The 20,893-nt window shown below is 44.5% G+C and overlaps 1 protein-coding gene across 2 annotated transcripts in view; it reads left to right on the top strand.

Moving 5' to 3' along the window:
- The window catches only part of Hs3st4 (heparan sulfate-glucosamine 3-sulfotransferase 4), a 340,113-nt gene that overhangs the window by 1,399 nt on the left and 317,821 nt on the right, over positions 1-20,893 (top strand). The window contains exon 1 of one of the 2 annotated variants that reach the window (XM_078024174.1): positions 1,792-1,901. The exons of the other annotated variant lie outside the window; for it this stretch is intronic. Coding sequence (XP_077880300.1) covers positions 1,867-1,901 — 35 coding nt within the window. The 5' untranslated portion in view covers positions 1,792-1,866. Of the gene's footprint in view, positions 1-1,791; positions 1,902-20,893 lie in introns of those variants that run through there. 2 annotated transcript variants of the gene reach the window in all.

Below are 20,893 nucleotides of genomic sequence, written 5' to 3'. Positions count from 1 at the left end.
TGCCTAAATGGTAGTTGGTTCCCTAAGAATGTTTATACCCTGCACTGATGCCCCTTCGAATCTGCAATTCCTTCAGCCAAAATTGGAGGTTGTGAGATGCTCTTGTGAGATGTTCATGGCCCTTCTTTCCCACCGTTTGCTGGTGGTGTGAGTAAGGCAGTATCGAAAGTTATGTGCAGGTGAAATAAATTAATAATCCACCAATCTTGCCAGCAATAACATTTGCAACAACACTGTGCAAATACTCCAAATGCAATCCTTCCCCCCACCCAACACCCTTTCCCTTTTTCCTCTGTTTCATGTCTTTCTGGGGAACCCATCTGGATGGCCAGACCCACCGCGATTGCATTTCAATAAATAATTGCAATTGTCAAAACAGAAACACGGCCTTTGTCAACTAAAGTGATGTTATCATCTTAACAGAGCCAATAGGTAAAATTGTTTCCTGACAGATCGCCTTCCTGTTGAAGAGATGTGCTTTCTAGGTTTAAATTACAGCCTGGGAAAGTTTTAGAAATAACTTAACTTTAAAAATACATAATCAATGTGTGTATTGTGATTGATTTCTTCCACTTTCAAAAATATGTCTGGTGTTGTAAAAGCTTCAGAGAAGAACACTTAGGCATAAGCATTCTAGCACATTATCCCGAAACAGCAAATGTGTCTGTTAATGTCTTGTCTGTTTCAACAGCGAGAACTAATTGCAATATTTTAGGAGGCTTCAAACAGCCCCTTCCTATCAAAACATAAAACAGCAAATGCTTAATTTAACTGGAAAATCAGTATTTATAACATCACAAGCCATGGCTTTCAGTTTGTGATTATAATTTAAAAGGTGTCGGGATGACTAATGCAACAACAGCAAAATAAAGACGGGGTACGACATCTCTGGAGGGTTTGATTGCCTAACTGTTGGTCCTGGGGATGTTCTGGTTTCTTTCTGTGGGGTGGCTTTCGCCTGGTGAGGGTTACTGCGAGTTTTGATTTCCAGTTCTAATTTTAAAGCTGTGTGTCTTGTGAGAAGTGTCAGATGTGCTTTGAGGAAGGCATAAAGATCAAATCTTTCTAACATGTGTTTGGGTTGCTTTGCGACAGCTGGAAAGAGAGTACGGGGTGTTTCATTCAGATGACTTCAAGTTGACCAGGGGTGCTGGGTGGGGTGCCATGGTGGGGTCTGGGTAATTTTTTGAATCAAGGGAAAGCAGATGCCAGACAGTCCTATATTCCTTTGGGTACGTAGACTTGAAGGTACATAAACTATCTCGCTGTCACACTGCAGCTACCGAAGATATTCCAGCACTGTGGTGTGCCAAGCCTCCTGTTCCCTGCCAATGCTGGTGATCTTTGGGGCTCAGTGTCACTACTTGGTGGCCATGCATAGAATGGTTAACCTCAAGAGGTGCTGAGAGGAGTGAGGTACGCTTGGTCCTCACTTGAGGGGACCATGGGACATCTCTGTGCCTTGCATTGCTCACCCAGCATCTAGCCCATGACAGAGCCTCGTCATGCTGGGTGGTCCTGATTGGGAGTGCGGGAGAAGACCCTCTCAGGAACAACTTTCCTGCCAATACTTGTCCATCGGACATAGAGGGAATCATTCCTCACTCAAGCTGGCTGGTGTGCACGCTCCTGGCCTCCTAGAAGCAGAATGTGCTGGCCCCGGCCTTGAACAGGCAGATGACAGTGCTGTCAGGGAATTTGTAAGACTTCTCATTACTTCCTGGTCTCCTGGCCTCTCTGATCCCTCTTTCCCATGTAGGAGGAGCGGATGGACAAACAACCACACTATCTTGTAGAAACGGAAGTGGTAGCATGGATTCAAACCAATAACAAATACCTCACTGTTCCAGTCTTGAGTCTTTGAAAATGATGCCCTTCCATGGCAAAATCCCACATACCAGGTGAGCTACCTGGACTCTATTCGTCCGATGAGAGATCCAGAGGTTAATTTATGCTTTTGATTTCCCTCGATTTATGTATTGACTTCTTATTATTTTTAATGGGTCTCTGGTAGCCGACTGATCCTGCACGCGGTTCTGGTTTTTTTTTTTTTTTCTTCTTCGTAGCAAGAGCCAAGAAGAAACTGGGGCGGCTGTCACTTCTGCCGTCTTGGGGTTTCCTGGTACTCCACTAATCAGCCTGAGCCGTTTTATTTCCTTCCCGTCACTCCAGTTATCTCTCAATCCGGGTTTTGCTTTGCTCCTATGCTGTTGATCTAATGTGATGTAAAAACACATTTGAGATTAGAACATGTGCGTTCGGTTCTCAGGGCAACATTGACTAATGGATTAGGTGGTGTGTGGTGAGGCTTCGCAGAAGCCGGCCTCCCTCGGAATATGGACACCAACCAGTGATTAATAAGTTGGGGAAGATTCAACCCACCACTCATCCCTTCCCGTCTTTCCGGGGGATCTGGTACAAGTTGTCTGGGCAGAGATCTTGAACTATTGCAAGGGACGGGACCTGGGGGAAGGTCCCTGGCTGCCACTGCATGACTCACCAAGGTGACAAAGCAACATAACTGGTGTCTTCTCCTGTGGTTTACATGATGAACTGTTCTCCAGGGGACCCCTTGGGAAGAGGTCCCCCATTTACCTTCACTCTCCCCAGTTCATATACAGGTCCATGGGCTGGGAGAACTAACTCAGGGCAATCTCTCCAAAGCCACACTCCTGCTGCCCCATCCTGGGGGAGGTGGTCAGTGACAGCAGCGTTATTTGCACACGCTACCCAGAGAGAGAATGAAGGACGGAATCCCTCTGGCATTGACAGAAGTGCCAGCCAGTGTGGTGGCTTGCGCTTTGTACATGCATTTTCACATTTAAGTGTCGCGGTGGTGCTGTGAGCTAAATAGCAGCATCTCTGTTTTATGGGCGAGATTTTCCATTATTCCAGGGGAGGGTGAATGACTGTTTCAGGGTCGCAGACTGGCCAACTCCTGGGCGGAGATTTGAACCCACATCTGTCCGTTTCACCGTGCTTTGTGTCCCTCTGCGGCTCCACCATGCAGCAAGTACTAGGCAGGTCATGTACGGTTTTCATTCTTCCATTCAACAAATATTGAGTGGATGCTGAGCGGGCACCCAGCACTGTCTTTGGAACCGAGGGTCAAGTGAAAAATAAGACAGATCAAGCTCCTGTTCTCCTGGAACTGGTCCCTAGAGTCAGGGAAACAACAAAGAAACAAGGCAAACGATTCGGAGAAAAAAATTCTGGTTGGGATAAAGGCTACGGAGACCAGCTAGAGTCAGCAGAGGCTGGGAGTGCCTCTGTCTGGTGGGGTAGCTACTGTCCACCTCTGGCCACTGACCACAAGAAATGCCCAAATTGAAATAGACTGTAGGTGTAAAATACACAGAGTGCCAAATGGCTCATGAGGGATTTTATGCTGAGTTACATGTGGAAATTGCAACATTCTTATTCACTTAAATATATTGTTAATTCCATGTCTTTACTTTTTAAACGTGGCTACTTGAAATTTTACAAGTAGACTCCTGATTCGCATTGAATTTCTATTGGGCAGTGCTTGTGTAGTTAGCGCTTTTTAAATTTTAAGAATATATGAATCACCTGGGGAATCTGGCGAACATGCTGATCCTGATTCTGCCACTCTGAGCAGGGCCTGAGATTTTCTTTGCAATTCAGAAATGCTTCCAGAGGCTGTGGATAGCGGGGCCTCACTTTGAGGTGCAAGGAGCCTAGAGAATAATTGGCGGGTGAGGATGTGGGCATGTGTATGTGTGCGTGCACGTGTGCTGTTTTAACTAGTCTGATTGGGAAAATCTCTCTCTGTGGAGGTGATGCAGATGAGCTGAAAGAGTAAGACCCTCCCATGTAAAGAGGTTGGAGAGGTTTCCAAGTAAAGGAAACAGCAGATGCCAAGGTCCTGGGGTGGAAAAAGCTTTGTGGCCCTGCCGAGTGTTGATTCAATATTGGAAAAACACTGTAGGGGGATGAAATTGGGTTCAGAGCTGGCTATTTGGGTGATCTTGGTTGGATAACTTAGCTTCAGTGGTTTATCTGAGAGTAATTTCAGAACAAATGAAATAATAAAAGTGAATGTATTTAGAGACAAAAGAGTATCCTGGAGCCCAAATCCAAGTAGACCTGACCACGGGTGTTCCTGTTTCTCAGATGACTGTGTTCACTTACGTGCCTTACATTTTATTACTGATATGTTGACTTATGGTTCGGGGAAAGCTCACCCATGACTGGCTTTGGGCCTCCATCTGCTTAATCTTTCCAACTCAGAGCCGCTGACTCAGACGGCTTCGGGGCCCCTGCAGATCAATCTGAATGAGGCAAGCAGACTAAAGTGGGTAGGAACTGGAGGTCTCCTGTGGTGACGAAGGGGCAGCTGCTGCCCTGTTCCATCTGCCCTGTGCCACCAGCGAAGGAAGCATCCGGGTGATCGGATCTTCCACTTGGTAGAAGGCTGGAAAGCTGGGTTTGGGTGTTCGATCTTCTGACTCTTAGTGTTGGTCACAGATTTCTTCAAAGCTCTATGTGGGCCAATACCACGGGACAAACAAAACCCATCTGTGGGCTGGATGTGGCCAGCTGGCCACCAGTCGGTGACCTCTGGTTTAAACTCATTTCGGAGACTAACTGGCACGCTCACACCCTCTGCGGTGGCCAGAACTGTGGCTTATTTTGTGCTATTTTGGTTGAGGTTTTTTTTTTTTTTCCTCCTTTTGCAGATTTTTGCAACAGCATGTGGGAAATACCTCCCAGATCTATTACAATAACAACAAAAAGAAATTGACACAAACAGGAACACCAGGCAGAGGAAAAAAAAAAACTGCACACGTAAATCTGTAAATCTCCCTTTTGTTCCCAATTAGTATTTCCCTGAAGGGAGGAAACTTCTTGATTTTTCACTCATTCATCAGAAGCACCTATAATCGATCTGTATAGAGAACTTGAACTTGTAAGAGAGATTCTGGTCAGGCTGAAGAAGAAGACCTGAAAGGTGCAAACATTGGATTTGGGGCTTTGCTTTGTTCTGTTGGACGTTGGCTTATGTCAATCTCTGCTGCTGGGGGGGCGAGGCCATATCTCCATAGGGTTCATTCATTCACTGAAATACTTTGATTCTGACTTCTGTTAGACCCTTCTGAGAGCGGACTTTAGTAGAACAGAAGCAACATGATTGGAGCATGTTTTGCGGGTCGGAGTCAGAATCCACTGCAGGTGCAATGTGTGACCTCGGATAAGTGAATATTACCAAGCCTCAGTTTCTCCGTCTGCAGGATGGGCTCCATAGCACCTGCTCCCAGAGGATTTTGTCAGGATGAGATGACATGGAATTTCACGCACCATGTGTAGACTTTGTGACAGAGCACATTTCTACCCCCCTCTTCTTTCTCTCTCTTCTCCATTTTTCCCCCTTATTTTCCCCCCTTCTTTTATTCTGCCCATTAGTATGGAGGGCCCTAAAGAGAAAGCTGTAATGGATTTTTCATTTCAATATAGTCTTTTATTTCAAGATGATCTCTGAAGGAGGGATTTTAAGTCCTGAAGCTGCTCTTAAATAGCTCTCCAGAGGATGATCAAAACCGGATTCCAGATTTTAATCTATTGTCACTGGAACGAAAGCGGGAGAAGAGTCTGGCTTCCCCCAGGTAACCGCAGCCCGAGTTCTCCACCCAGGGAGCATGGGGGTGGGGTGGAGCCAGGCTCCCTGCACTGCAGGCTGCCACCGTCCTGAGCCTCCACTGGGAACAGATGCCACTTGCTCCAGATGGACCCAGAGGCACTTAGAACGACACCAGGGACATGCTTCCTGCCTTCTGTTTTTTCTGCAGAACTGAAAGCTTTGAAAGGATGCAGCCTGGCTCAGGAGGACCCTGTCACGTCCCCTGTCCTGAGATTTGGGGGTGGCTGGCCCTGGCGCATGCCTGTCATCCTAAAGTGATTTATTTATTTACTTTTATTTTTGTGACTCAGGCCAGGCAATTTTTACTTTTAAATCGAGCCAGTGGAGAGGCGTCGAGACTTGAGGTGAATGGAAGATTGCCCGACGTGTACATTCGAAAGTTTCAGAGGTTTGGGTTTTGCATAATGGATGATCTCTCTGGAAAGGATTGAACCACCACCCTGGCAATCTGGCAATCCACCATCTCTGGGTTCTGTTGGTTTCTGTGGTTTAACAAGCTACTCTATAACTGTCTTGGGAATTTCAGTGTGAAATTATAATTCACTGAGGGAGGTTTTCAGCTGATCTTGCCATTAATTAAAAGCAGGAGGTTTTTTTTTTTTTTTAACACTCACTAGTTAGGATTGCCTTCCTTTAAAAAATTATTTTTAACCTTTTCTTTAGAAGACACAGAGCGTATTTAGAGGGGAACAAAACAACATGTGAATTGGGCAATATTTTCTTTGTTTGCAAATAATAGAAATCCAACTTAAGTGATTATCAAAAAAGAGACACTTTGTTGGCTTACATGATTGAGAAGTTTGGGGTAACAGCTTCAAGAAAAGCTGGATGTAGGGGCTTCAATGATGTCACTAGGCCTCTGTCTTTTTTCTTTCTTTGCCATGTCTGTCTGTACCTTACATCCTTCTCAGATAGACTGTCTTAACACATTTTAGTCAAAATGTTAAGTAACAACCCTAGACAAACATATTTTATGTTGATCCATCCTTTTACAAATTATTTTTAGAGCTTCTGAATGAAATTCCTGGAGATGCCTTCAGTCCTGGTTGGGATGGGTGTCCATTTCTGAAGCAATACCTGTGTAGTACTCTGAACAGTCCTGGATGATGGAGCCATCCTTTGACTTGGGGTAGGGGTGGACGCAGAGAGGCAGGGTTGGTCCCATTGAAACCACAGGGAATGGTTGCCCCATAGTTTCAAAGATTCCAATACTTCAAAAACAGAGGCCAGTTAAACTAGATGTCCATTAAACATAAAGATCCACTACTGGACAGACGTTGGGTCTCTAATCTAGCGTTTTAACTGGGAAGAGGTATAAAGGATTCATTTGGGGAGTTCAGTGTACTTGTTATTCAGTTATCCATTCATGTATTCATTAAACATATATTGTCAACTGTGCTACATGCTGGGTTCAAACACAAGTCATACATGCCCAGTGACTGGAAAGAGCTCATAGAGTAGAGAAACAGACATGTATGTGATTACCCTATGAAGTAACATAAATCTGGACAAAGTAGGATTTGTCTCCAGAATGGAAGGATAGTTCAATCTCCAGAAATTTAATAACGAATGTGATTCATTGCAAATTTCAATAAGTGATGTATTTTAAGGATACTAAAAATATATTTGATAAGAATAAATAGCCATTCCTACTTTTTGGGGCAGACTACTAATAAAACAGGATCGTACCTAGAGCCAGCACTATCATATGTAGTACAACACTGGAAGTGTTCCCATTCAATCCAGAACAAGATAAAAAGGTGTGTTAACATCAATGTTATTTACATCATTCAGGAATTAACAGATAATTCAGTTAGAAAAAGAAGGAAAAAAAAAAAGGAGGTAGAATTACCACTATTTGAAGGTAATGGCCACCACTTTTGGAAAACCTGAGACCCAGTCTCTCCATGAATTGAATTCATTAAGGTGATTGATAAGGAAATGCCTGGGATTTTGTATTTGCTCACGCTAACCATTTTGAAAACAGAATGGGAAAAAAATTCTTTTTACAGAACCAAACAAAATGAGTAGGAAGAAATTTAGCAACAAAATTATAAGGGACGTGGAACTACAAAGTTTTAATACTATCCTTAGAGGCACCAAAGAAGACAGGATTAAATGGGAAGGCGGAGACCTTCTCCAGGACAGCATTTCTTTCTTTTCTTTCCTTTTCTCTGACCCTCCACTTCCTCATTTTTGCTTACTTCTTTGCTGCCTAAATTGAGGTTCAGGTATATTTTTGAGAGTGATGGGAAAAATGAATACGACCAAAGTATTGTAGTCCACAAGTCGAATTTCCTTACCTTCTGCATCTTATTTAATGGAGGGAAGGATGGTAAGAATTATAAACAGTGTTCTGATTCCCTGCTGGGGGTGGTGGTGACTGCCTTGGTGCTAACCCTGTCCAAGGTGCTGATTCACAGTTGAACTGGTGTGAGTTCCCATAAGCAGAGGCGCACATGTTGATCCAAAGTAAAACTCAGATCAGGGACAAATGACTGTTACTTTAGGATGGACAGGAGTGAAGGCTTGGCTCTGAAGACCAGTCACTGATGTAGATCAGCGGTGGGGGACACATGCTGCACTCCCATGCACCAGGTTCTGCCCGATTTGTACAGTCTCTGCAAGACCCTTGCAAGGCAGGGATGGTTGCTTTGCAGATGAGGAAACCGAGGCTCTGGGAGGTGAAGCAACTTGCTCAGAGTGTGGTGAGTGCCCTTAGAGCTCTTTCCCACTGGGAGTGTCTTCCACCATCGTGGGAGTAAATAGCACACGTTAGCATTTTCTTGATTTGACCTCTCTGGGTGCAGCTGGACTGGCTAACTTCAGAGCAGGATCACTCAGGGGTCTGGCCCTAACAACACACTGGAACTAGCTCTCATGCTGTTCTGGGAGGATGACAGTCTTATTCCAAGCACCTATTTCTTCCTTTTGGGATCCTCTGTCTCCTGATCCCCAAACTGCTGATGTCTCCTTGCCTGTAGATAATGGCTCAAATTTTAGCTCCTCAGAAAGACCCTTCCTGGGAGAATAGAGGAAAGGGACCAGGGAAAGGGAAAATACTGGGGAATGACGTTGGATACATTATATTGTCATATTGTTTGCATGTGTGAATATGTAACAGCAAGTCCCACCATTAGGTCCAACTATAATACACCAATAATAAAAAAAATCCCTTCCTGCTGACCTAATTTCAAGATCTGAAACTTGCTCTGCTTGTTCATTCTCTTCTGACCAAAGATTGCTCTCCAAAGTCATCCCAGTGACTTATCTCCTCCTCACCCGAAGGCACAAATGCAAGAAAGCAAAGATCTGATCCCTTTTGGCACTTGCCAGTTCCCAAAACAGTACCTGGCACACAGTAGGCACTCAATACATGGTGATTTATTAATCACCAATTATGATTGAGTGAGTTAGTGAGTGAAAAGAAGGGCCATCCGTATGCAGTGCTCCAGGCTTCTAAGAACAGAGAACATACACGCATCTTGCAGACTTTAGCTAAGAATTTTCTAAACTCTTTTGCAAATTAATTTTGCAAGATTATTTCAAGTGCAAATAAGAGAAACCCATTCCATCAAACCACCTTAGACGGTGCCCAAGATGCACATTACCCCATTGACTCCTCTCCTTCCCCGTGTGAAGTAGAGACTTTTATCCCAGGATTATGGATAGACTTCTGGAGGGCAAGTGACATTCCCGAGGTCACACAGCAGGTTGTATCTTTCCCCAGTGACACATGGTTTTTGGTTTCTGGCCTCTTTTGTAGCAGCTTTAGGAGAAGAACATGAAATGTTTTTGATAGATCATCATGCTCCAAGGTTGTTGGGATTATGTTTTGTCAAATGCATTCTCAAAAGTCCATCATTGCTGTTTAATAATGAGGCCGTGACTTAGAGGCAACACAATGTTTTTATGTGACCTTCTTTAACATGGGTCCACCTTTTCCTCTGCCTATGAGTTAAAATTTCATGGCTAGAGCTTTGGGAGTCTCTGGAGCTCAGGAAATATTCGAGTCAAACCCCTATCATACACACTTTTCTGTCATAGGGAAATTGAACTACTTGGAACCATGTGACATCTGGGAAAAAGAAGCCCAACCTTAGCTTGGCACAGAAGCACATGCCTGTAATCCCAGCAGCTTGAGAGGCTGAGGCAGGGCTATTGCAAAGCCAGCCTTAGCAACTTAGTGAGATCCTGTCTTTAAAAATGAATATAAATAAGGGCTGGGATGTGGCTCAGTAGTTAAGAATCCCTGGTACCAAAACCAAAAAAATCTCCTGCAATCAGAAGTAAAGGATTTGAGTCTGAGTTCTGCATCTACCTTGATTTGCAGGCATAGACCAGTATTTAGCCTTTGAGCCTTTGTTGTCTCATCTCTAAAATGGGAATAACCACCTCTCCTCACTTCGCAGTGATTTTGCACAAGGGAATGATGATTCTGTGCTGGGAGCTACCTTGTCTCAATCCGTCAGTTGTTATTAATCCATGCACGTTTTCACGAATTCCTCCAGATAATTGGTTTTCTGGGATGCTGCACTCCAGGGAGTACCTGAAATACAGGTTGAGCACTCTTATCATAAAGTTAGATTAAGAGGTTTAATTTACAGAAACTATTATATAGCACGGATATCAAATGTTCTTAGGGCAGACTGCATAAAGTTCTGGAGAATTCTTGGACAACTTCAATCTGCATAACTCTTTCTCCCAAATCATAGACATCAGTGGGTCTTTCTTTTATACTGAAACAATGTAAAAATTAATGGGGCACAGCTTGCTTCCTGGGACTTCCCTGCAGTGGAGGAGCTTTGGAAGGGTCCAGAAGACTCTCTCACCTTTTCTCCATTGGCCCATCTTCTCTTTCTCTTGCATGTCCTGGTGGTATTCCTTGGTTGGTGCATTAACTTCCTGCCTTCTTGTTGCCCAACTTGCTTTCTAACCCTCTGTGATAGGCAGAATAATCCCTGAAATGTCTACATCCTCATCTCTGGGACCTGTGAATATGTCGGATTATGTGCTGAAGGGGAATTAGATTGCAGATGGAATTAAAGTTGTTAAATGCTCAACGGTTGACTTTAAAATAAAAGGTTGCCCTAGATTATATGATTGAGCCCAACATAACCAAAAAGAACCTTCTAAATGAAACAGGAGGTGGAGAGAGAACCAGACGAATGGCAGCCTGAGAAGGACTCCATTGACTTGCTGGATTTGAACATAGAAGAAGAAGGGGCCATGAACCAAGGAATGTGGGGAATTCCTAGAAACTAAAGAAAAGGCAAGGCGATGTATTCCTGCCTTGTGTCCCCAGAAGGAATTCAAGCCTCATTTTTATCTACTGAGACCCATTTTAGGCTTCTAAGATCCACAACTGTATGATGATAACATTTATATGAAGCCACTAACCTTGTAGTCTTTTGTTATAGCAGCCACAGGAAACTAATACACTCTAGTAGATGTAGTAGATGTCTCTAGTAGTCACCATCTTGATTCTTTTCTTTTATTTTTTTTTTCTGTTTTCTGGAAAGTATCACTTCCAGGGCTTCTAGGTGTCTTTCCAAACAGTGGAGCATTGTGTGAACATCTTCTGTTTGCAGATGGAAATGGTCCCAGTGAGTCACATAACATGGAAGTTTATTTCTCTCCTACATAATGGAGAATGGTGTTCAAAGTATGTAGCAATCAATCTTGCTTGGCCACCAGCCACTTGGAGGCACCACACGCTGGAAACAGAGGTTAGGTGTATGTGTGTATGTTTGCATCCCAGCCCTGCAAGCTCAAGCCAGCCAATGTAGACTGAGGGTGCAGCTTTGCTCCATGAGATTCATTCCAACCCCAAGCTTCTTGCTCCACTACCCCTGAGATGGCTTGTTAGAAATGCAGGATCTCAGATTCATCCCAAACTTTCTGCAGCAGAATTTGCATTTTAGGGAGATACACAGGTACTTATTATGCACAAAGCATGAGAAACACTGCCTTAGAGTGGGACTTTTCAGCCTTAGCCCTATTGACATTTTGAATGGGCCAGAAAAGTCTCTGTGGTGAGGAACTGCTCTGCATATGGTAGGGTATTTACTGGCCTCTCTGGCCTCTACTTAGTATCTGCTAGTAGCACCTCCCTTCAATTTTTATAGAAAAAAAATGGCTCTGGTCATTGCCTCTTGACTCCTGGAGGGCCAGCATTGGTGCTGGTTGAGAATTCTTACCTTGTAGAGTTTTGTTCTTTTGCATAATCAGAGCTGGGAGTTGGCTTCCTCTACAGTCCAGGGCTGAAGTTCTGGAAGCTGTTTCCTCTTTGGCAAGGGAGGCAGAAGTTAGACCTAGAACTTCCACTCACACTCTGCGGGTGAGACATAGTTGCTCAGACACTCCTGTCTGCAGAGGGGTTGGGGAAGGTGCTGGGTGGTTCTCCACCTAAGAAGGAGGGAAGACTGGGCCTGGGGACAGCTGGCTGTCTCTGCCACAGGAGCTAACACACGAATATGGTCATAGTACATTTCTTTTAATTCTCTTCCATCAAGAAGTATATCCAGGGGAAGGAGGAAATCAATTGAGCATAAATAAATTGAAATAAATAACTATTTTTTTCAAATGGAACAGAGGAGATCACAGGAGATTTTAGAAGGACACGTAAAATGTATCCGATTTGCCAATACTATATTTTGATATTAAGAGTTTGATGTTTTCTCAACTCCAGTCATGAGTTGATCTTTTGGTTTTTATTTTCCATGAAGGTATACATATCCACCTGCTGCATATTATTATTATTATTTTCTCTTTTGGATTTTTGCCTTCTCTGTGCCAGTAGCTTTTTATTGATTATATAAAAGCTCAAAAAAAGATTCTGTAGATTTGCCTGTAATGATGTTTTAATGAAAAATGGTAATTTAAAAAATATTTGTAAAGACTATATAATTACCATGCATGTGTGTGATAAGGTGTATGTGTTTGTATATGTGTTTAAGTGTGCACATATGTGTGTGTATTAACGTGCATGTGTAGATATCCAGATACATCTATATATTTAATCGATAAATCTGTCTACTATTTGGCATCTTCTCCTACCTGGGTACCATCCCATCCCTTGTCCAGGCTACTGTGATAGACTGACATTCCTCTCTGCTGTCTGCTATTCACATAGCAACCAGAGAGTGATCTTTTGAGAACCCATGGCAGAGCACATCACTTTCTCGACTTTAACTTTCTAGAAGTTTTAGAAAATTATTCTAGAAAAAAAAAATTCTAAGTCCCGTTCATACTCTGTAAGGCCCTATGGGATCTAACCCTTCTCAACTTCTGCAGTTACATTCATTTGCCCTTTTCTCTGCTTGAGCTGCACCAGCCTCCTTATTGTATCTGAGAAACTAAACGTGGCCCTGCCTCAAGATATTTGCATTTGCTCCTCCCTCTACCGGGGACTTTTTTCTTTCCCAAATAGATAATTGCTTGGCTTCCATCTTCCCTTCACTTGCATCTGCTCCACCTTTTCTTGTACTACCTGGTCTTACCTTGTGCACTGCTAGTGATAGGAGCACCATTCACTGGGAAATATTGGTAAACACTGCGTTGCCATTGATCATGCCTACATTCCATAGTTACTCCAGCCCCACCCTGGTTTATAGTGCATCAATTTCCTGGTTCTTAGTTCCCTCCATTCTGGAGAGAGGGTCTGGTATTGATCTGATGCCATAAAATGACCTTAATGATGCCCCGGTCAATTTAGAAGTCTCTCAGTTCTCCACTATCCCTGCTATTTCAGTACACTGCCACCAGGTGGTGGTCGTGGGACACAGGTTGAGTCCAAAGCCAGACATTGCCTGAAATCCGGGGGTGGGGTATGGGTGGGGTGTGGGTCGTGAGTGGTTTCTTAGTCCTTCCAGGAAGCTGGGGTTAACTCTGGGTATTCTGTCCCCAAATCATGAAATGAGCGACATTCTCAAAGGTTCACTTTCTGGAAACGGTAAATATCCAAACAGATCCATAGAGCCCTGTTTAAAGCAAACTTAAATACAGTGGGAATCTTGTTTATGTCTACTCCCCTCTGAGCCAATTTCTTTATTTGTGTCAGGTACAGAAAGAATATTGCCAGGTAGCATTTTTATTCCATTTTAGTACTAAAGGAACATGGACAAACAATCAACATATGATACCATAAATATATGTTAAGGTACTTGATACAGAAAACACCCTAACCAGCACACCCCATGACCTTGCCCAGAACCACTCATTTCATTCATCCCACAGCAGTGAGTTGACTTTGCACTTGCTGCTTCTCATTCACTTATGCACCGTGGGATTGCGCCCCTGGGTTTTCTTGGGATGGTACCTACCCCTTTCCAGTTTTTCCCATCTCTCACCCACCAGGAGGAGGAACCTGGCCCCAGATGTTAGAGCACCTTCCAAGAAAGTTGTTCCCACAGTTCAGCACATAGGTTCAGCTTCAGAGTCTTTTTGGCGAGGATGCTTTAGGTTAAAACACGCAGAAACCCCAGGCAGAATCTGAATCAAGCATGGAAACCCAAAAGGGAATTCCAGGCTCATGTATGTGAGAAGTCCCAGGTGGGGGTTTGGGACTTTTTAAAAAAAATTTGACTTCAATAGGGTTTCATGGCACCAGATTTCTGCTTTTGGGTTATTCTGCTGAGGGTTCGGCTGTATTCTCAACACTTCTCCCCAGTGGCTGTAATGGCGGGTGCCCGCCTATTTCTCTTTTTACCCCCAAGTGCAGTTGGAAGAGGCCGCCATCTTTGCCCCAGAAGCCTTTGCGGCTGAGGCCTCCTGTTAGCTGATTGGTTCTCAGGGGTCGTGCGTGTTAGCTGATTGGTTCTCAGGGGTCGTGCCCCGCTGTCCGTCAACTGTCCCTGTTGCCGGGGATACGGGAGGCTGAGGCACCGCCTATCTGGAGCCTAGGCAGGAGTTAGTTTTTTTCTGGAGGCACAGAGGATGGGATATGGTGCATTTTCCTCCGAGCAAAACCAGGATATGGTTATCAACGAAAAGAAACGGATGCTGATGCCAAAACAACAGATGTCTATTTCGAAACTTCTGCTTACATGCGATCTTGAAACTGAAAGGCAACCAGGAGTAAATCAGACCCTCAATTCCACGGCTCTCATGTGGACAGAGAGCCTGGGTCCCCTTCTGGGTCCTTTTTTTTTTTTTTTTTTTAAATCAACGTGGGCACAAGCAGAGCAGCTCCCAAATCTCTCTCTTTCTCCTAGCTCACCGCTTGAAGATCTTGCATCTCTCCTTTCACCCTGAAAGGAAGAAAGGAAGGAAGAGAGAGAGAGAGAGAGAGAGAGAGAGAGAGAGGGAAGAAGGCCCCCAGAACACAGACCTGCCCAGTCTTTGTACCTAAGATATTAAATCCTGGAAAACAAAAACAAAAACAAAAACAAAATCTAAGTCACTTGCCCCTCAGAAAATCACTAATTATTTATTGAGAATATTTTCTATTTCTATCACTTCCTTAGCAACCCTTAGCAGCTGCCTGGGAAAATTGAAAGGGATTGTATATCTTAACCAGAGAATTCTTCAAATAGCAAGTAAAAACCGTTTCATCACATTTAGTCTTCCTGCCCGGATTCACTTCAAGTAGAGAGGGAGAAATGATTTGGCATTTGATCAGTCTTAATATAACAACTAGATAGCCCGGAATTTCTAGAACAGCCTTGATTCTTTGCCATTTTATTCTTTTCACTTAAGGTAAGGCCTACAATATAAAATTAAATGTTAATTTTTTTTTTAATGCTTTGGTGAGACATTTTAATGAAAGCAAATTCCTAGTTTTTTGGGGGGGTGGGTGTGGGGATTTGTCTTGTCAAATCAAGTGGCTTGAGGTTTTGTAAAAAGATATACCTTGTGTGTGGGGGGGATTGTCATTAACATGCAAGAATGTTTTCTTCCTCAGATTGTGTGTGTGTATGTGTGTACATTTTTTTAGTGTTTCCAAGGATTTCTAAAGGTTTTTCAGTAGGGCTTTCTTGGGAAGCGTGTAGACTTTGGTCTTCTCAAGTCCTGGGGCCCTGTATTAGGTCCAGGCCAACATCCTATATGACCCTTCAGCTTCCTGATGGCTCCTGGGCTTCCGCCTTCATTTTTCCCTCTGCCATTTTGACCATGATGACTTTTGTCTTAGCGTCCTTCCCATAGCCCTGGCTGTGGAGTGTCAGCATGGCTCTGTCCTCCATTCCCCCAGGATGGAGGAACCAGGGATAGCCACAGAAATACTTACTATTGGTCATCTGGTGTCTGCTAGGTCCACATACTGGAGTGCGCATCTTCAGAAAGAGGTTTCCCTTCTCAATTTCTTGTGATTTTATGAAGAGTCTGCAGAAAAAGTTCTGTTTTATTTCAGAGCAAGGCAAAATTTGAAACAAATTAGAAAGGAAGTTTAACTTCTGTGATTTCTATTTTCCAGTAACAGTGCTATTACATATACATTTTTTTCTTTTCTTTCCTTTGGCACCTGGGATTGAACCCAGGGGTGCTTTCCCACTGAGCCACATCCCCAGCCCTTTTGAAAATATTTTATTTAGAGACAAGGCCTCACTAAGTTGCTTAGGGCCTTGCTAAGTTGCTGAGGCTGGTTTTGAACTTGCCATCCTCCTGCCTCAGCCTCCGGAGCCACTGGGATTACAGGCGTGCACCTCCACACCGGGCTCATATCATGCATTTCTTAATAATTACAGTGAACTCCCGAGGAGTGCTTGCTTATGGGATGGACAGAAAACCCTAGGACATTCCTTCTTTATCTTAGTCGACCTTCCCAGCAACCCTTGTTGAATTCGGGTATTGTATTTTATGAGAAAACTGAGACATGAGGAGGTAAGAATGGTACCCTAAGATACACCCACAGAGGCCTGGTCCTGCAACCCAGATTTGAACATAGGCATTCAGGGTGCATTAGCTGAGGCTGCTTGCTTCTCCCAGAGAGAAGGTGCTAGAATGTTCTTCCATCCACAGATCCTACTTGAAAGTAGGACCATTTGTTTTTTCAGAGTCTACCTATCTGCAGAGAGACCTGCGGTTCTGCGGAAACCACTTCCACAGCCAACTGCAACCTGTCTCCCTCTTGAGAGAGTAGATTCCGGTACTGCCTTTCTGGGCCATTTGGGACATAGGCCTGCATCCTCTCTGCTTGAGTGATTGTTGGCCATGTCCACCTGCTGTAGTTTGGTTTAAAGGTCTCGACGCTTCCAGGAACTTCAGAGGGAGAGAGAGAGGTATTGATTTTCCTGACCCTGTTGTGAGTTGCTCGTTTCCAAGACCCGGGGACTTGGCTTTCCTCTTCTCTGTGTGGGATAACTGAGGGATGAGATTTGGCCCAGGCTGTACATTCTGTAAAAAGAGAGTTGGGGTTTGGGAGGGAGAGGAGGGGAGGAATACATCTCTTCCACCCAGGCTCTTTTAAGTCAGTGTGAGGGATGGAAACAGCTCTTCCCCGTCATCCTGTGTGGGAGCACTCTGACCCTGCTTGGTGAACGATGGCTTGTTAGGAAAAGGCTGGTGGCAGTGTCACCCAGTGTTCTGCATGGTGACATGCTGACATAATGGCCCGGTTCTTATGCCACAGTGAAGAGTATTTTGTAGCTCTCGAGATCCCTGTGGACAACTGCCCTTGGAAAAGTGTTTTCACAAGTTGGTATTTTGGCTGGAATTTTAGTGATACCGTCACTCCCCTGTCAACGAAGCTCTATGACGTGAATATGCCACAGACTGAATAGAACAGAGGCCAAGCTCCGAAACCCAGCTTCTGCCAGGGCCTGACTTCATCTCTTGCCCTGCTTGATGGTGACACCTGCAGGGCTTCTTCCTGTCTGCCTGGGGGAGGTTGCGGCTCTCTTCCCCACGTCTCTACCTGCTGTTCCTCCTGGGCCTTCTCCTTCCTTGCACAGGTAGGAAAGCTCTAGTGCTGTTGATGGAGGGCTTGTTCTGCCCACCAAGAATTTTTCTATGCATTACCTCCCCAAAACAGAGGTCCTTATGACATCTCCATGAAAGGGAGGCTATTCTTAATCTCTCCCATTACCCAGAAGGAATCCAGAGTAGAAAACAGTTAACTTGCCCAAGGTCAGCCTGCCCAGGGAGCAAGCCCCTGTCTGAATCTCAGAGTCCCCCTCCCCAGTGGAATTCTGTGTTTTCACAGAAGTCACGTGAGGCTCTTCCTGCCTGCCTTGCACTTAGTCAATCGCTGAGATTTGGTAGATCTTACTGAGGTTATTATCATTTAAATAACATACAATTATTAAAGCCATGGTGGAGCACACCTGTCATCCCAGCGGCTCAGGAGGCTGAGGCAGGAGGATCTCGAGTTGAGGTCAAAGCCAGTCTCAGCCAAAACAAGGCCCTAAGCAACTCAGTGAGGCCCTGTCTCTAAATAAGATACAAAATAGGGCTGGGGATGTGGCTCAGTGGTTGAGTGCCCCTGAGTTCAATCTCTAGTACCCTCCCTCCCAATAAATAAATAAATAAATAAATAAATAAATAAATAAATAAATAAATAAAACACAGTTAGTGAAGACCATAGGAAATAAAAATCCCAACAAAGATACCTATTCCTAATGATTTAGTGTGTATTCTTCCATGAATTTTTAGTACGTATAAAATAGACATAAATGATTTCTTTCACAATTGCATGTTTTTTAAAATAAATTTTTTTCCACCTGAATGTATAGCATGAACATCTTCCTGTGTCAAAATATACTTCTCTCAAATAGCTTTAACACTTTTATGATTATAAAAAAAAATAATGGATACATTTGTCGAGCCATCTCTTAACAAAGCTGTGAAAAATATATAAACAATGGACTAACATTTTTGAGGTGAAAGAGCCCTCAAACTTAGAGCCTGACTGTAGACTACTTACAGACACAAATTGCAGGTGTAAAACAAAACAAAACAAAACAAAAGAAATACTGAAATACCACAACAGGGAAAAACGACAACAACCCAAACCAAAAATGGCAAGCATATTCGAAGCCACTGTGGATACACCTGAATAATATTGGGTTGGCAAAATCCTTTAAAATCAAGAGTAAAAAAAAGAAATGAACCCAGCCTCCATAAAGGGAGAGATTGATGGATTTGCACAGGAAAAAAATATATAATTCTTTTGTATGAGAAAAGAATCACCCCACAGAGTTTGTTAGTTTGCAGGGCTGTCATAACAAAATACCACGAACCGAGTGGCTTAAACCACGGAAAGGTTTTTCTCACGGTTCTGGAGGCTGGAAGTCCAGGATCAGGGTGTCGGGAGGGTGGTTTCTCCTGAGGCCTCCCTTCTGGACTTGAGATGGCCTCTTCTCCCCTTGCTTGTCTCTTTGTTCCTGATCTTAATCTCTCTCTTTCTCCAAAACTGGAATGATTGCTTATGAGTTGACAGTAAGAAGTGGAGCGGTCACCCAGACTGCACCAGTGTGTCCACTCTCAAACTCAAGCTGCGTGGGAAGCTCACATGTCAGTGGCTATTGTGGGATTGATTCCCCTAATAGGAGCCTAGAGGCTGTCAGTGATCCACCCAGCCTGGGGGGGGGGGTCTGAGCTCCTGTTAGGACTTACCTGCCCGAGGTTCAAGATTCCCCTGCCCACCTGACGGAAGGACTTATTTGCGTCTTATTCACCTTTTCTTTTAGCTTCCTTCTTGCTAATCCTCCTTCTGGTTGACATATGCATCCCCTGGTCATGTTCCTGTGTGACATTAAGTCTTACCCAGGTGTGTGAGTGGGGACCTCCGTACCTAATGTCCTCTTGTATGAGGATCCTGGTCAAGATAGGATTAGGGCTCCTTCATTTGTCCTCATTTTAACCATATTACTTCTTTAAAACTCCTGACTCCGAATGCAGCCGTGTTCTCAGGTACTGGGTGAGGACTTCAATAGGTGATTTTTATGGGGGGGGAGGGGAAGTGTGTGTACAGCTAACCCATGACATCCCCCAAAGCCAGGCGAGGAGTCTTGGAGGTCACATTTGCAGAGATGGATCTGAGGACTCCTTCCTTCTCCCTTGCCTTGCATGGGTGACCCTGCCACCTCTGCTGTCCCCCTTCCTCCTGAGCTGCTAGGGCTAGGTGACATCTCTACTCACACGCCATATGCGGTCGGTCTCTTGAGCTCTGTGACTGTTTCTAGGCAAGCTACCAGCCAGCCCTCACCTCAGGTTTAGAATGTCCTTGTGGGAACCCAGGAGGAGTTGGAGTTCAAGTTGAATTCCTAGAGGCCAATCTGAACAGCAGCAACAAGCCCGTTGTTGTGAAAATAGCACGAGCTCATTGTAAAATGGGGAAAACCCACCCCAAAGCTTAACCGATGGATGCAATTAAGGAGAAACCCTTCTCTCTCTGCATGGCTCATAGCCTGCTTCCTGCACCGCTGACTTCGTTCCCCAGAGGGGGGCTGCTGCTCAGATCCTGCTGGGACTCCTCCCCAGAGTGATTAACATGGCAGATTAAGACTTGGAGATGGATGGCATAAGAGAGCACTGATGAGCCCTTCTGAATGGCTGAGACCACTGGTCAGCACCTCCGCACGCCGTCTCCCGGTCACCACGTCCAAGCTGGTGAGCAGAGTGCATCCTTCGAGATGGTCCTGTTGTTACCCCATTTTACAGATGAAGACATTCCAGATGAGACCTGCCGTGTATCTTGCCCACGGTCACAGAGCTGGGATATCACTGGAATCAGATGCATCAACTTCATTTTTGGGGGGAGGCAGGTAGTGGGAATTGAACTCAGGGACACTCGGCCACTGAGCCCCATGCCCAGCCCTATTTTGGATTTTATTTAGAGACAGGGTCTCCCTGAGTGGCTCAGCACCTTGCTTTTTGCTGAGGCTGGCTTTGAACCCGCCATCCTCCTGCCTCAGCCTCCAGAGCCGCTGGGATAGACCCAGGCACGTCAGAGCCTACATTTCTTCTTTGCTTGAGTTGCTTTGGTGGTTTGTTTACTTGTTTGTTTTCCTGATCATTAGATTGTGAAATTTTGCCGCGATTCCCTATAGAGAGCGAGTTCATTATGTGAGGAGGGCTGCGTTATATTTTCCCAGAGGGATTTTGCAGGCTTGGACAGGACCCGTCTCTCCTGATGGCTACCTCTGTGGTGTCCATCTGTTGATTTTACAAACCAGGCTGCAGCATCTCTGTGCAGAAAACGGAAGGAATGTGTGCTTCTAAGTTTTTTTGATCCGTTTTGCCAAGTTCTCGGAGGGCAAGCTTATTTCTGAGTTCTTGGGAGAGACCTCCGTG

Source organism: Ictidomys tridecemlineatus, chromosome 10 (assembly GCF_052094955.1).
Source record: "Ictidomys tridecemlineatus isolate mIctTri1 chromosome 10, mIctTri1.hap1, whole genome shotgun sequence".
In the NCBI taxonomy this organism is placed as follows: Eukaryota; Metazoa; Chordata; class Mammalia; order Rodentia; family Sciuridae; genus Ictidomys; species Ictidomys tridecemlineatus.
The sequence above is the reverse complement of the archived record's forward strand: the minus strand, read 5'-3'. Positions and strand labels throughout refer to the sequence as shown.